The 15,648-nt window shown below is 50.5% G+C and overlaps 2 protein-coding genes across 2 annotated transcripts; both read right to left on the bottom strand.

Annotated features, from left to right (window-relative positions):
- Positions 1 to 356: 356 nt before the first annotated feature.
- On the bottom strand, positions 357 to 10,328 carry SELENOV (selenoprotein V). The gene is made up of 7 exons (XM_088027170.1): positions 10,185 to 10,328; positions 9,139 to 9,836; positions 7,580 to 7,604; positions 7,409 to 7,462; positions 7,235 to 7,309; positions 7,035 to 7,129; positions 357 to 533 (listed from the first exon to the last, which is right to left on the bottom strand). Exons 1-6 carry the CDS (start codon positions 10,326 to 10,328, stop codon positions 7,052 to 7,054), a joined length of 1,074 nt encoding a protein of 357 aa, XP_087883296.1. The 3' UTR covers positions 357 to 533; positions 7,035 to 7,051.
- Positions 10,329 to 11,668: 1,340 nt separating this feature from the next.
- On the bottom strand, positions 11,669 to 11,909 carry LOC114198960 (large ribosomal subunit protein eL39). The gene has a single exon (XM_028090675.2). It carries the CDS (start codon positions 11,843 to 11,845, stop codon positions 11,690 to 11,692), a length of 156 nt encoding a protein of 51 aa, XP_027946476.1. The 5' UTR covers positions 11,846 to 11,909; the 3' UTR covers positions 11,669 to 11,689.
- Positions 11,910 to 15,648: the final 3,739 nt, after the last annotated feature.

Below are 15,648 nucleotides of genomic sequence, written 5' to 3'. Positions count from 1 at the left end.
AATTCTGTGGTTGGTTATGTTGTAATTTACTTACCGAGGAATGCACTGATGGACATTTGGGTGGTTCCCCATCTTTCTCTTTAGATTTTTTTTAAGATTTTATTTATTTATTTATTTGGGAGAGAGCACAAGCAGGGTGGGGCAGGGCAGAGGGAGAAGCAGACTCCCTGCTGAGCCGGGAGCCTGACTGGGGGACTTGATCCCAGGACCCTGAGATCATGACCTGAACTGAAGTCAGACGCTTAACCGACAACCACCCAGGTGCCCCTTGACAGCATTTTTTCCTTAACTTTTATAAAATAATAGGGCATCTTATAATTAGCAACTTAGATTCTTTGTTATATATTGTAGCCATAGTGTGAATTTACAGAATTGAGAATTCTGGGCCAAAGGTACTCATTTGAAATGTTCCAGATGCTGCAGAGTTGCCTTCCATCGTGTCGTACCACATTCCACTTCCGCCAGCAACCGAAGGACATTTCCTTACAGCCTCACAGGCACAGTAAGCCATCAAATATCTGGATTTTGCCAATCTATATATTTGAAAGATAGTATATCATTGTTTTGTTTGGAGAGAGAGCGTGCACGCTAGCAGGGGGAGGGAGAGGGAGAGACTCTCAAGCAGACTCCCAGGGGCTCAGTCCCAGGACCCTGAGACCGTGACCTGAGCCGAAACCAGGAGTCGGAGGCTTAACCATCTGAGCCACCCAGGCGCCCCGACGGTACCAGTTTTGCTTTTCTCTTATGAGCGAAAAATCTCTTCTGAGAGTTCTATATATTCCCTTTTCCATGAACTGTTCCTATCTTTTATCCATTTCTCTCCTGAAGAATTTTGTCCAGGGCTGTTTGTGTAATAGTGATACGAGATATAATAGATTGTAATGTGAGTTACGGGTATTTTTTTCCCAGTTAGTCATTTGCATTTGGTTTTCCTGAAAGCCTTTTGGTATGGAGATTTTTTGCTTGTTTTTGTTTGCTATTTTCTTTTAAACGGGTAAGATTGTTCATCTCAAGATTTTCTTGGGGGGGGTGTGAGTGTGTGTGTGTGTAGTTTGTGTATATTTGAGTCTTTGAACCACTTGGAATTTATCTTGATGTACAGTAGGAGGTCAGGTTAAAACATTTCTTTCTTAGATGGCTACTGGTTGTCCTGACACCAGTTACTAACTAGTCCATCTTTTCCCCACTAACTTTGTTTAAAGATGCCTCTTCATCATATACTAAAGTGTGTTTTCGATTTTCTGACTACATAGTTTTAAGTCTGGTAGTGCTAAAACTCCTCGTTATACTTCTTTTTCAGGGTGTTTCTAGCTGTTTTTGTTTAAGTCAGCCTCAAAGTCAACTTACCTTGTTTCAGGCAAAGTTTTTTTTTTTTTTTTTTTTTGAGAGAGAATCTCAAGCAGGCTCCACACCCTGACTTGGGCTCAGTCCCATAACTGGGGGAGACCGTGACCTGAGCCAAAATCAAGAGTCAGGACGCTTAACTCTGAGCTACCCAGGTGCCCCTCAGGCAAGGCTTTTTTTTTTTTCTTTTTAAGATTTTATTTATTTATTTGACAGAGGGAGAGAGCACAAGCAGGGGGGAACAGTAGAGGGAGAGGGAGAAGCAGCCTCCCTGCCAAGCAGGGAGCCCGATGCGGGGCTGGATCCCAGGACCCTGGGCTCATGACCTGAGCCGAAGGCAGACGCTTAACCATCTGAGCCACCCAGGCGCCCCAGGCAAGGCTTTTTTATTAGAATCACACGACAGTTAATATAGGGATAACTGCTATTATTAAGATATTGAGTCTTCTAACCTGATGGTCTTTCCCTTTTTTTTTTAAGGTTTGATTTATTTATTTGACACAGAGAGCACAAGCACGGGGGGTGGGAGAGGGAGAAGCAGGCTTCCCACGGAGCAGGGAGCCCGATGCGGGGCTCGATCCCAGGACCCTGGGATCATGACCTGAGCCGAAGGCAGACGCTTAACCGACTGAGCCACCCAGGCGCCCCTCCCTTTTTTTTAATTTTTTTTTATTTTTAAGTAATCTCTATACCCAACTTGGGGCTTGAATTTACAACCCCGAGATCAAGAGTTGCACACCAGCCAGGTGCCCCTATTTTCCCATTTTTTGAAAAGACTTCCTTTGTGTCCTCAGAAGAGTATTAATGTTTATCCTCAAATGAATGTTCCTAAAGCAGGCCTTTCACAGATCTAGTTATGTATTCCTAGATACTTTTACCTTTTTTTGTTTTTTCTGTGTAAGTGAGGATTGTTTGTTACATTTTCTTTTTTTTTTAAGGATTTTATTTATTTATTCATGAGAGACAGAGAGAGAGAGAGAGAGAGAGAGAGAGAGAGGCAGAGGGAGAAGCAGGCTCCCAAGGAGCAGGGAGCCCGATGCAGGACTCGATCCCAGGACCCCGGGATCATGACCTGAGCCGAAGGCAGGTGCTTAACCATCTGAGCCACCCAGGCACCCCTCTGTTACGTTTTCTAAAAGTTTTCCTGTGTGTTTGAAAATAATTTATTTTAAAAAAGGAATTGAGGGGCACCTGGGTGGCTCAGATGTTAAGTGTCTGCCTTCGGCTCAGTTTATGATCCCAGGGTCCTGGGATCGAGCCCCGCATCGGGCTCCCTGCTCGGCGGGAAGCCTGCTTCTCCCTCTCCCACTCCCCCTGCTTGTGTTCCCTCTCTCACTGTCTCTCTCTGTGTCAAATAAGTAAGTAAAATCTTTAAAAAAAAAAAAAAAGGAATTGATATCTACATATTTATTTGATAGTCTGTTACCACATTGAATTCTCTTGTTTAGTTTCTCATGTGGTTCTCTTATGTTGGAAAACAGGTCCTATAAAATAGTGAAAGTATTGCCTCTTTACAACTTTTATACCTTGAACTTCTTTCTCCTTATTAATTCCAGTACCTTCTGCCTAATGTAAAATAATGTGAAGGATAATCAGGCATCCTTGTCTTGTTCCCAATTTTGTGGAAATTCTTCGCATATGCATCTGTCACTCTGTGGATGTGTGTCTCGAGAATGATTACTGAATTTTGTCAAAGACCTATTCAGAGTCTTCAGTAATCCTAGGGTTATTTTTATATTCACCACCATGATGAATTTGTTACTGATAATTCATGATCTTTGCATTCTTCAAATGATCCTTATTTATAAATGAGGTATAATCCTTTTAATGTGCTTCTGATTTCTTTTTTTTTTTTTAAGATTTTATTTACTTATTTGACACAGCGAGAGAGAGAGAGAGCACAAGCAGGGGAGCAGCAGGGAGAGGGAGGAGCAGGCTCCCCGCGGAGCAAGGAGCCCAGTGCAGGGCTGGATCCCAGGACCCCGGGATCATGACCTGAGCCCAAGGCAGCCGCTTAACTGACTGAGCCACCCAGGTGCCCCTCTGCTTTTTTATTTTTTTTTAAGGAGGTTTGCATGAGTATTCTGTGAGGTTGCTGTGTCGTTTTCTTGTGCAGTATTTACTTTTAGATACTAATGTTATCATCACATCGTATAAATAATCTGGAAGCCTTCCTTTCCTAAATTCTGGAACACTCTAAAATCCCCTGGAATCATCTTGTTAAGGTTTGGTAGCATTTCCTTTGGGACTGTCTGGGTCCGTGCTTGGGGTGGTGAGGGTGAGGGTCCTGTCACCACTTCCCCTCCTTTGCCCCATGGTAAGAGCAGTGGATTTGTAGGGACTTAGAAGACAAACGTGTCCTCACGGACTCAGAGTGACTGACTTTCTTGATCAGATGCCTTTCTTTGCACTCTGTGGTAACAGAAAGGAGTTGCCGGACTTGGAGGGCGACAGGCACTAAATATAAGCCCATGACTTATAAATCTGCAAAGTAGTCTTCCTGAGGCGCCATTTTCGCTTTCTCTGGTGTGGTGGGTATCTCAAGGTCAAACAGTCTCCCTGGGTTTGGGAGGTCAGCCTGGAGTTCCTGCTTATCAGGTTACCCAGGGAGGCTGCTTATTCTCAAGCGTTCTTCCAGGAGCTGGCCTGAGACTCTGGGTCACTGATGGCATCGTTGGGCAGCCAGCCAACTCCAGCCCCCTCCTACCAGTTCATGGGAAAAACAATTTGTCCTGTTGTGCAAGCCACTGATAGTCTGGTTTGCTGTTACTTGCAGAGAAGAACACCCCAACTGAAACCTACTTATTCTGTGCCAGGCCTTTGAGAATTCCATGATTAAATAGTGTTATGATGCCCATTTTACAGAAGAGAAAATTGAGGCTCCCAGAGGGAAGGTCCCTATTGGAGGTCACAACAACTACGTGGTAAAGGTCTGACTCCCACATCTTGCAGGGACCTCTTGGCTCATGCCCAGTGACCCCACAGTGCCAGGTGCAGAACAGGGGGCCCATCAATGTTCCATGAATCCACGCATGGCCCCCCCGCCAGGTCACCGAGACCCCTCCCAACACTGGGATTCTAGGACCTGAGGCTGGATGACCAGGAGCAAACCTGGGGAGCGACAGGATGAGGCTTCTCGTCAAAGCTTCCCTCCCTTCCCTCCAGCGCCATCTCCCAGTCCCGACCCTTGGCCTTGCCCGGGGCCCAGGAGCGGGCGGTCACCACAGCCCTCAGGAGGCGGTGGGCCAACATCAGACGCGGTCAGACCAGAATGCGGGGAGGCTGACTGTATGTATTTCCCTGTTCCCCTCCCCGACCCACCCCAGCCACCATCAGAAAAGGACCTGACTTGACAACATTTCAGCCCTTTCCGGCATCCTGCTGAGGCTCCTAAAATAGAGAAAGAGAAAATTGTCTAAAATACAATAAATAGTTGTTATTTAAAATAACTCCATCTAGGGGCGCCTGGGTGACTCAGTCGTTGGGCGTCTGCCTTCGGCTCAGGTCATGATCCCAGGGTCCTGGGATCGAGCCCCGCATCGGGCTCCCTGCTCCGCAGGAAGCCTGCTTCTCTCTCTCCCTCTCCCCCTGCTTGTGTTCCCTCTCTCGCTGTGTCTCTGTCAAATAAATAAAATCTTAAAAAAAAAATAACAACTCCATTAAAAAAACAGCATTTATATTAGGGTTTACTATGTGTCAGGCACCATCCTAACGCTGCCTACTTGAGTCTCCTTGCCATTTCTCAACACACCAGACACATTCCTACCACAGACCCTTTGCACTTGCTGCTCCCTCTGCCTGGAATGCTTTCCCCCCAGATATCCACATGGTTCAATCCCTTACTTCTTTCAAGTGTTTAAAGATTTAAAAAAAAAAAAAATTTTTTTTTGAGAGAGAGAGAAAAGATAGAGCCTGACACATAGTAGGGATTCCAGAAATCCTGTTTGTAATTATTTTAAAAACAGCTAAAATACCATGTGAACATTGTCTGGATCCTGATTCCCAAACCACCTCTAAAAAGATATATTTTTGAGACACTTGAGAGGTATTAGATGCCATTAAGACATCTTAAAATTTTTGTTGGGGGCGGGGGGGGGGCGGCGCCTGGCTGACTCATTTGATAGAGCGTATGACTCTTGATCTCAGAGTTGTGAGTTCAAGCCCCATGTTGGGCATGGAGCCTACTTAAAAATAAAATAGGAGCACCTGGGTGGCTCAGGTGGTTAAGCGTCTGCCTTCAGCTCAGGTCATGATCTCAGGGTCCTGGGATGGAGTCCCACGTCAGGCTCCCTGCTCAGCGGGGAGTCTGCCTTTCCCTCTGCTCCTGCTCTCTCTCTCCCTCCCTCTCTCTAATAAATAAATAAAAGCTTTAAAAAAAAGTCTAGAAAATGCAAACTAATCTATGATAATGGAAAGCAGATCAGCAGTGGCCTGGGACAGGGAGGAGGGCAGGAGAAATTACTGATGGTCCCCGAGGAAATTTTGGGGGTATGACAAACACGTTAATTATCTTCATTTCGGAAATGGTTTCAAAGGTATGTTCATATGTCAAAACTTATTAACTCATATGCTTTAAACGTGTACTATCTCTTAGACATCACTTATACCCCAAAAAGGTGACAACTTTTTGTAAAAAATAGATACAAAACAGATTAAGTCAGTAGCAGCTTGCAAATGTGTATATATAGTAAGTGATTTTAAAAATCCAGTATCTGGGGCACCTGGCAGGCTCAGTCAGAAGAGCATGTGACTCTTGATCTCGGGATTGTGAGTTCGAGCCCCACAGTGGGTGTAGAGATTATGTAAATAAATTTTAAAAAGTGAATAAAAAAAAATCCAGTATCAGTGGCAAATAAATAAAATCCAGTACTGGTGGCAAATAAATTACTGTGCATATGCTTTAATACCTTAAAACAACGTTACCAGTGGAACTTTCTGCAGTGATGGGTCTATGTCCTGTATCTGCACTGTCCAATCCAGTAGCCACATGTAGCTACAGGGCACTTGAAATGTGGCCAGTGTGACTAATAACTGAGGTGGGTTTTTTTAAAGATTTTTTATTTGTCAGCGCATGCGCTCAAGAGAGCACAAGCGGGCGGGGGGGGGGGGGGGGGCGGAGCGGCAGGCAGAGGGAGAAGCGGGCTCCCTGCTGAGCAAGGAGCCCGATGCGGGGCTCGATCCCAGGACCCCAGGATCATGACCTGAGCCGAAGGCAGACGCTTAACAACTGAGCCACCCAGGTGTCCCAATAACTGAGTTTTTATTGCATTTCATTTTAATTAATTGTAAATTGCAAAGCGGCAGGATGTTATTAGATATACGGCTTTACAAGAAAAAGCTAAGAAAGAAGAAAGAAAGGAAAAGAAAGAAAAAGAGAAAGAAAGAGAAAGAAAAGGAAAGAGAAAGATCTTAAGCTCTTTTGAAAAAAATTTGGCTGACATCCACTGAGCCCTTGTCTGAGCGATGTAAATGTATTACGTTATGTGAGGTGTCTCATGGAAGCATCTCAACAAACCCATTTGACAGAGGATGCAACTGAGGTTCAGAAAAGGGTGTAGCTGACTTGTCCTGCTCTGAACAGGGAGGGCAGGCTGAACTAGGTCTGGGACTCGAGTGCCTTCGACTCCAAGACAGTGCTCCGGCCCCTGCCCATCCCCCCCACCTCACCTCCCTCACCTCCCTCACCTCACCTCCAGCCAGTTGCCTGCTACCTTTTGCTGATCTCCTCCTCGATAATGCTCACAATTTTCTGCAGCCTGGCCTCATCCACAAAGCCATCACCTTTCTGGGCACAGAGGAGAAAGAGCGTGGACATGTGGGTCTCCCGCCCCCGGGGAAATCCCAGCACCGCCACCCTCCCTCCCTGTCTGGGACCCTTGCTCCGAATCACCTTCTTTGAATGGACCAGTTTCCCATCCACAAACACTTCAAACTCCCCTGTAGCCTGGGCAGCTCTTTCCTCCTGCTGGACAGGGAATGTTGGGGGTTGGGAGAAGGTGAGCACTCTCCTCCAAGCCCCTGGGGTCTCAGAGCCCTGACCAGCCCCCTCCCCCAGGCCACTCACAAAGAGAAGTCGATTTGGAAATTGCTCCTCCAGACTCTTTCTCAGTAGAATGAACTGCAGAGTGGAGATGGGATTGTGGGGTCACAGGTCTTGGAGGGAGGGGAAACAGGACCTCCTTCCACACTTCATGTCCTATACCCACCCCCCACCTCCAAAGTCCAAAGTACTTACCCGAAGGCCATAGCTTCAGAGGCCGCTGGAGGGAGGGCACAGAGAGATGGAGGGAAGACACTGCATCAGGATCCCCTCCAGCCCAGAGGGAGCCTGGGAACACCTGAGTCTGATCCCGTCCCTCCCGTTTGGAACCCTCCCACAGTGCCAGCTCACCCGGAGCAAAAAAAAAGCATGGTCCACAAGCCCCCCACGGGATCTGTCCCCATCACCTCTCTGCCCGGTCTCCTCCACTCTCCCCCTGGCCCACTTTGCTCCAGCCACACGGACCTTGGAGCTCCTCCTCCAATACTCCAGGCATGCCTGCTTCAGGGCCTTTGCACTGCCTGCTCCCTCTGCAGAATGCTCTGTCCCTGGTATCTACATGGCTCCTTCTCTCCCTTCTTCAGGTCTTTGCTCATACATCACCTTCTCAGGAAGGCCTTCCTGACCACCCCAGCTAAAACTGTGACCAACTGAGCTACCCAGGAGCCCCAAAGATCTCTGTCTTAATCACTGCTGTGCCCCTAGTGCCAAGGACAGGGCCTGGTACAAGGTAGGTACTTATCAAAGGAATGAATTAGTGAATTAGTAAATCCATGGAGTCAGAGAAAGAGCTAGAAAGGAGAAGGGCAGGGGTGTATGGGCAGCTCAGTGGGTTAAGCGTCTGCCTTCGGCTCAGGTCATGATCCCAGGGTCCTGGGATCGAGCCCAGCATCGGGCTCCTTGCTGAGCGGGGAGCCTGCTTCTCCCTCTCCCTCTGCCTGCCCCTCCCCCTGCTTGTGCTCTCTCTTTCCCTCTCTATCAAATAACTAAAATCGTAAAAAAAAAAAAAAAGCAGAGAAAGAGAGGGGAGATGAGGAAACATGGGGAGGAGAAAGATCCACAATAGGAAAGGAAAAGACACTGAGTTGCCTGGAGAGACTGCCTGGGCAGATAGGAACGGGGTTGCGGGCGGAGTGACACTGGGAGAGATGACGGGGAGAGAACTTTCTAAAGCAGGAGAGAGGCGAGCAGGTTGGAGGGGAAGACCAAGCCCCCGCCTGGGAAGGCCACTGCTGTTCCTGGGGCCGCTGACACAGAGACTCAGCTCTGGGACCCAGGAGAACCCAAGCCAACTTCCCTGGGCCGTTGCACCTGGGCGGCTCCTCCCCCTTGCTATCCAGATCCCCTCCCGCCGCCCTGACCTTCACTTAGAGGCCGCCAGGGGAGGCCGTGCCTGACCGTCCAGTCTGAAATTCCCCCGCCCCGAGTCTGGCTTTGCGTCTGCAATGCCCAGCTCGGCCTGGAGAGAGAAGCTGGGGCCTCCGGTGAGCGCTCCATCCCCGCATAGGCCCGGGCCATGGCGGGCAGCAGACTCCGCAATGAATAAAGGAGTGAGGGTGAATGGGGGAGGCTCGGAGCAGGGATGTGAAGCCACAGATCTCTAGCCGCAGAGAGAGTGACAGGTGGAGGCATTTCCACCCGGGAATCTTGACTCCCCCCCCACCCCGCCCCCAGCAAATCCCCAAAGCCCCAGTGCCCCACCCCCTCCAGCCTCTGGAGTTGGGGAGGCAGGTGTGGGCGGGGGCACCCCTCACCAGTAGATCACTCGAATCACGATCTTGCTGTCCGTCGGGAAGCTCTCAATGGTGGGAGCGAAAGTGTTGGTAGACTCGGGTAAGGTGGCGGCAAACGCGTCAGGACCCGGGATGGGCACCCGAACAAACTCGGGAGTGGGATCTGTCAACTTCGTGGCCGAGGAGTCTGCCTTCGACGTGGAGCCAAGGGTGAGCCCCAGGAAATCAGTGGCCGATGGAGTGTGGACAAGAATGGACTCTCGCTTGGACCCGAATCCACTGGCAACGGATGGGAAGTGCTTCACCCTCGGCTTGGGTGAAAGATCCTTGTCGGGAGACAAAGCGGGCTCCTCCAAAGCGGGTTCTCGGTGCGGATCCAAAGGCAGGACCGAGTCTGGGAAGGATTCCGAGGCAGGGACCGCGGCCGTGATCTCGATCCCGACCTGGGATGGAACTGGAGTTGGGGCCGGGGCCGGGGCCGGGGCAGGAGGCGGGGTCCAGATTGGAGTAGGCATCCGGGCCGGAATAGGGGTCCGGACCCGGGTCGGCATCTGTGCAGGAGTCGGGGTCCGGATCCGGGTCGGAGTCCGGGTCCAGACCGGGGTTGGGGTCTGGACGGGAGTGGGGATCCAGGCCGAGGCCGGGGTCTGGACGGGAGTGAGGCTCCGGGCGGAGGTCGGGGTCGGAATGGGTGTCGGGGTTCGGGCCGGGGTCAGCATCTGGACTGGATTCGGGGTCCGGGCCAGTGTCTGGCTGGGATTCGGGGTCCAGGCCAAGGCCTGGGTCTGGACGGGAGTCGGGGTCCGGATGGGAGTCGGGGTCCGGGCCAGGGTCAGGACGGGAGCCGGGGTTCGGGCCAGGGTCTGGACGGGAGTGCGGGTCCAGGCCGAGGCCGGGGTCTGGACGGGAGTGGGGGTCCGAGCTGAGGCCCGGGTCTGGCCAGGAGTCGGGGTCCGGGCAGAGGTCAGAGTCTGGATGCGAGTCGGTGTCCGGACCAGGGTCGGGACGGGAGCCAGGGTTTGGGCCGGGGCCTGGACGGGAGTCGGGGTCCAGGCCCGGGTGGGGACGGGAGTCAGGTTCCGAGCGGGGGTCAGGATCTGGATGGGTTTTGGGGTCCGGGCTGAAGTCGAGGTCCTGACTGGGGTTGAAGCCCGGACAGAGGTCGACATCTGGGCCGGGGAAGGGGTTGGGGCCCTAGCCTGGTTGTTCATGGTGGGCGCAGGGGGCCCCCCCCAGGGTAACGGGGGGTGGGTGGCGTAGGGGGGTGGGGGGGATCCCGCCCCGTCCTCCTTCCTTCAGCGGGGAGAGCCTCACTCACACCAGGGTTCTAAAATGGGAGACGACCACAAGGGGGCACTGTGACATCGTGTTCCACCCGGTGCGCAGGTTCTATTGCTCCGGGCCAGGGGACCAGGCGGCAGGGACCTCTAGATCTCACCTAAAAATTCCCATCCCTAAACCCCACCTCCAGGGTAAGGAACACAGAGATTGCTCCAGTGTTCTCCTCACTGTCGCTAAACATTCATCCGTTCAGTATATATTTCTTGAATACCTGCTGTGTGCATATTCCTGGGCTGATTGACTCCGAGGTCAGAGCCCTAATCAGGAAAGCCCTGGTCCAGGGGCGCGTGGGTGGCTCAGTCGTTAAGCATCTGCCTTCGGCTCAGGTCATGATCCCGGGGTCCTGGGATAGAGCCCCGCATCGGGCTCCCTGCTTGGCGGGAAGCCTGCTTCTCCCTCTCCCACTCCCCCTGCTTGTGTTCCCTCTCTCGCTGTGTCTCTCTCTGAAATAAATAAAATCTTAAAAAAAAAAAAAAAAAAGGAAAGCCCTGGTCCAGCAATCAGGTTCCCTGTCCAATGGGGGAAACATACCCATCACCAAATGACAACAGCCAGGTGGCTGGGCCTGGAGTAGGGGAGGCACAGGCAGAGGGGTGAGAAAGATGGTGAAGGAGGCCCAGGAATCTGCAGGACCCCCAAAGGTGCTAGAACCAGCCTGGGGCAGAGAGGGCTCTCTGAAGGGGGTAACTGGGCAATCTGGAGAAAAAGAAACATAAAAGCAAAAATTACAAAGTTTACAATTATACAGTGCTAAGTGCTACCCATGTAACCACAGCTAGTAAGTGAGACAGCCAGGATTCATTTTATTTTTTTAAGATCTTATTTATTTGAGGGGCGCCTGGGTGGCTGTCGTTAAGCGTCTGCCTTCGGCCCAGGTCATGAACCCAGGGTCCTGGGATCGAGCCCCGCATCGGGCCCCCTGCTCGGCGGGAAGCCTGCTTCTCCCTCTCCCACTCCTCCTGCTTGTGTTCCCTCTCTCGCTGCGTCTCTCTCTGTCAAATAAATAAATAAAATCTTTTTTTTTTTTTTTAGAGCCGAGAGGTCTCACATTTATTACTGAACCAACCTACTGGTGCAGGGGCATAGTCAGAGAGAAAAATCATTTCCATGATAAGACAAGTCTATGGCCAGGTAGGAAGGATGTTTACAGAATGACAGAACACATGATCTTCACGCAGCTTAATTAAATATGTATGCCAATTAGGTGTGTCATCTCATGATGTGTGACACCTTACAGACCCAGCTTGGTTCTTCTCCAGTGCCTCCTTTTGGAGTTGTACCTGATCTTATTACCAGTTTTCATCCGAATCCACTGGGGAATGGGACGATTCTGCTTTTGTTTCTTGGCCAGGAATCGCTTGATTCTGAAAGTCTTGTGAGAAGACATGGCGAGAAGCAGCCAGCCACGCAGAGCAGGATGGCGGCGAAAAAGAGAGAGGAGGAAGCGGGCCTAAATAAATAAAATCTTTAAAAATAAATTAAAAATCTTAAAAAAAACTAAATCAGTTAAGAAAAACTAAATCAGTTTTTAAAAAAAAAAGGATTTCATTTATTTGACAGAGAGCACAAGCAGGGGGAGCGGCAGGCAGAAAGAGAGAGAAGCAGGCTTCCGCTGAGCAAGGAGCCCAACATGTGGTTCGATCCCAGGACCCTGGGATCATGACCTGAGCCGAAAGCAGATGCTTAACCGACTGAGCCACCCAGGGGTCCCCATAGCAGGGATTCAAATGGAAACTGTCAGGCTCAGGCGTCCTGGCACTTAACCACTCCTGTCTTGTTCACTGCTGAATGCCCAACTCCTAGAAGGAGGCCTGGCATGTTCACGGGAGGTTCACAGGAGGTGCTTCCTAAATATTTGTCTTTTTATTTTGAAACAGTGTTAACGCTCACAAGAAATTAGAAAAATAGTACAGAGCATCCTGTATCATTTCCACCCAGCTTTCCCCAATGGGAACTTAAGATGTAACCACAGTACATTGTCAAAACCAGGACTGTGACATTGGTCCAATACCATTAGGTCAGGTATAGACCTTATTTTGAATCATGAAAGGGTTTTATTTTAAGATTTATTTCTTAGAGCATGAGCTGGGGAAGGGGCAGTGGGAGAGGGAGAAGCAGACTCCCTGCTGAGTGGGGAGCATAATATGGGGCTCCATTCCAGGATCCTGAGATCATGACCTGAGCCTAAGAGTGACGCTTAACTGACTGCGATGCCCTGGGGCCCCATGGGAGGGTTTTAAAAGGAGAAGAGTTAGGAGTACCCGGGTGGTTCAGTCGGTTGAGTGGCCAACTCTTGATTTCGGCTTGGGTCATGACCTTGGGGTCCTGGGATAGAGCCCCAGATCGGGCTCCTTGGCGGGGAGTCTCCTTAGGATTCTCCCTCTCCCTCTGCCCCTCCCCCCCACCCACTCATGTGCACTCTTACTCTCTCTGTCCAATAAATCAATCTTAAAAAAGGGGGGGGAAGAAAGTTATGACCTACTGTACTTTGCAAGCACTGAGCCCTCCTTGTGTTAAACCTTGGGCCTGGGTCTCAAAAGCTATGAAGATCATGAGAGACACCAAATTTTCTGTGTGATGCTAAGCAAGTTTCTACCCCTCTCTGGGCTTCAGTTTGCCTCTCTGTGAAATGGGCTTTCCTCTTATAGTGTCATATTGAGAACTAATGCTCACTGAGCATCTGTTATCTGCCAGACTCTGATATTAAATGCTTTGTGCATATTTAAAACATTTCTTGGGTGCCTGAGTGGCTCAGTTGGTTAAGCGTCTGCCTTCAGCTCAGGTCATGATCTCAGGGTCCTGGGATCGGCCCCGCATCGGGCTCCCTGCTCAGCCGGGAGTCTGCTTCTCCCTCTCACTCTCCCTCTGTACTCTCTCTTTAATAAATAAAATCTTTATTTTTTTTAAGATTTTATTTATTTATTTGACAGAGACAGACACAGCGAGAGAGGGAACACTGCAGGGCAAGTGGGAGAGGGAGAAGCAGGCCTCCCATGGAGCAGGGAGCCCGATGCGGGGCCCGATCCCAGGACCCTGGGTTCACGACCTGAGCCGAAGGCAGACGCTTAACGACTGAGCCACCCAGGCACCCCAATAAATAAAATCTTTAAAAAAATAAATAAAACATTTCTCCGAGGCTCTGTTCATTTTCTGTCTCTTTCTCTCTCTAGTTGGGATTGCAGGATCTCTTTCAATCTATCTTCAAGCTTGAGAATGCTTTCTTCTCTGACAGTTCAAATCTACTATTGAGCCCCTCCAGAGAATTTTTCATTGTAGATACTGTATGTTTCAACTCCAGAACTTCCATCAGATTTTTTTTTTTAAGATTTTATTTATTTATTTGACAGAGAGACACAGCGAGAGAGGGAACACAAGCAGGGGGAGTGGGAGAGGGAGAAGCAGGCTTCCCGCCGAGCAGGGAGCCCGATGCGGGACTCGATCCCAGGACCCTGGGATCATGACCTGAGCCGAAGGCAGACGCTTAACGACTGAGCCACCCAGGGGCTCCCAGATTCTTTTTAAAATAACATCCGCCCCTCTATTGATGTTCTCTACTTGGTGCAACGTCGTTATTCCCTGCACTTCTTTACTCACCAGTTGCCTGCCCCTCTCCAAACCTGTTTGCAATGGCTACTTTGGTTTTTGTTTTGTTTTGTTTTAAAGGCTCCACGCCCAGTGTGGAGCCCAACCTGGGACTTGAACTCACCACCCAGAGATCAAGAGTTGGATGCTCAACTGACTGAGCCACCCAGGCGCCCCTGCGAAGCCTACTTTGAAGGCTTTGTCTGTTCATCCCAACCTTCGTCTCTGGTCCCTCTCCCTGGCGGTTTCTGTCTCCTCCCCACCCCCTCCAGTATACAAGTCTTATTTTCATTTCTTCACCTAACTCATATTTTTTTGTTGGCAACTGGACATTTCAGATAGCGCACTGTGGCAACTCCGGGTGCTGGTCCCCGCCCTGGGGTTTATGTCTGTTTAGCAACTGGTTAGATGATTTGTTCAGTCTATTCCTCTGCTTCCTCCAGCAAGTGCAGAGCCAGGGAAGGGAGCATGGAGAGCCTTAGATATGCCCAGTCATCCTGGGCTGGTGGGTTTGGGCAGGTTCTCGGGGTCTTTCCCTGACCATGCTGGGCAGGGGGGCTCCACCCATCATCAGCTGCTTGCTCTATTGTTCTCAACACTTAAGGGGGCATAAACTTTTTCAGAGACTGATCCAATCAAATTAGGGATCCTTGGAAGGGTTACTCCCCAAGTCCCCCAAGTCAGTTTGAGATTAGTTCTGACCCAAGAAGGGTTCTCACCAGCTGTCTCTTTCCCTGGCTCTCCGGCAAACTAGCCAGAGTCCGTCAATCTCCTTCCATCTGCCTTACGTACACCACGACCTCCGCGGTTTCTGAGGCACGGTTAGCCTTGAACTTCTCACTCTGTCCCGAAGAGAGTCAGTTCCTTTGAGGAAAGATTTGGAGCTCTCTGCTCTGCAGCCTGCTTCTCCCACAGACAAAATCTCTGAGCCATGGCTCTGATACTGGGGTGGGGACAATGGTCAGCTTCACTCAGAGGGAGCCCACTTTCGGAGCTGCGCCCTCAGTGGGGTGAGGCGGCAGGCCCCCCATCTTCTAGCTTGTCCTCTTGATGTGAAACTCCTGCCCCAGGAGCCAGGGAGGGGCAACCGGGGCCCCAGTATTCTCAACCGCTCCACAAGTATGGGCTGGGCTGAGGAAGGGAGACCCCCCTCTCGGCTGTGCTCCCCCAGAACTTGGCCTCAGCAACAAGTAGCTGGGAGCAGGATGAGAAAGGCTGACACTCTACCCCTCCCCAGAGGCTCGCCCTCCAACTGGGAGTTGGGGGTGGGGAGGGAGCCCAGTCAGAAATGGAGGGGCCGGGGGGTCTTGGTTCACCCATCATTGGTTCTCCCTGTTTTCACCAAATTTTTAGATTTTATTTGTTAATTTGCTGCGTGCCCTCCAGATCATCCCCAGAAGCTTCAAATGGTTGGGCTGCCATTCTGTTTTTTTAAGATTTTATTTATTTGACAGAGAGAGAGAGCAAACACAAGCAGGGGGAGCACAGGGAGAGGGAGAAGCAGGGTCCCCAATGAGCAGGGAGCCCGATGCGGGGCTCGATCCCAGGACCCTGGGATCATGACCTAAGCCGTAGGCAGACGCTTAACCAACCAATTAAGCCACCCAG

Source organism: Eumetopias jubatus, unplaced genomic scaffold (assembly GCF_037043125.1).
Source record: "Eumetopias jubatus isolate StellerSeaLion01/CBP00866 unplaced genomic scaffold, mEumJub1_p1.0 scaffold_10, whole genome shotgun sequence".
In the NCBI taxonomy this organism is placed as follows: Eukaryota; Metazoa; Chordata; class Mammalia; order Carnivora; family Otariidae; genus Eumetopias; species Eumetopias jubatus.
This window is presented reverse-complemented; position numbering and strand designations above follow the sequence as displayed.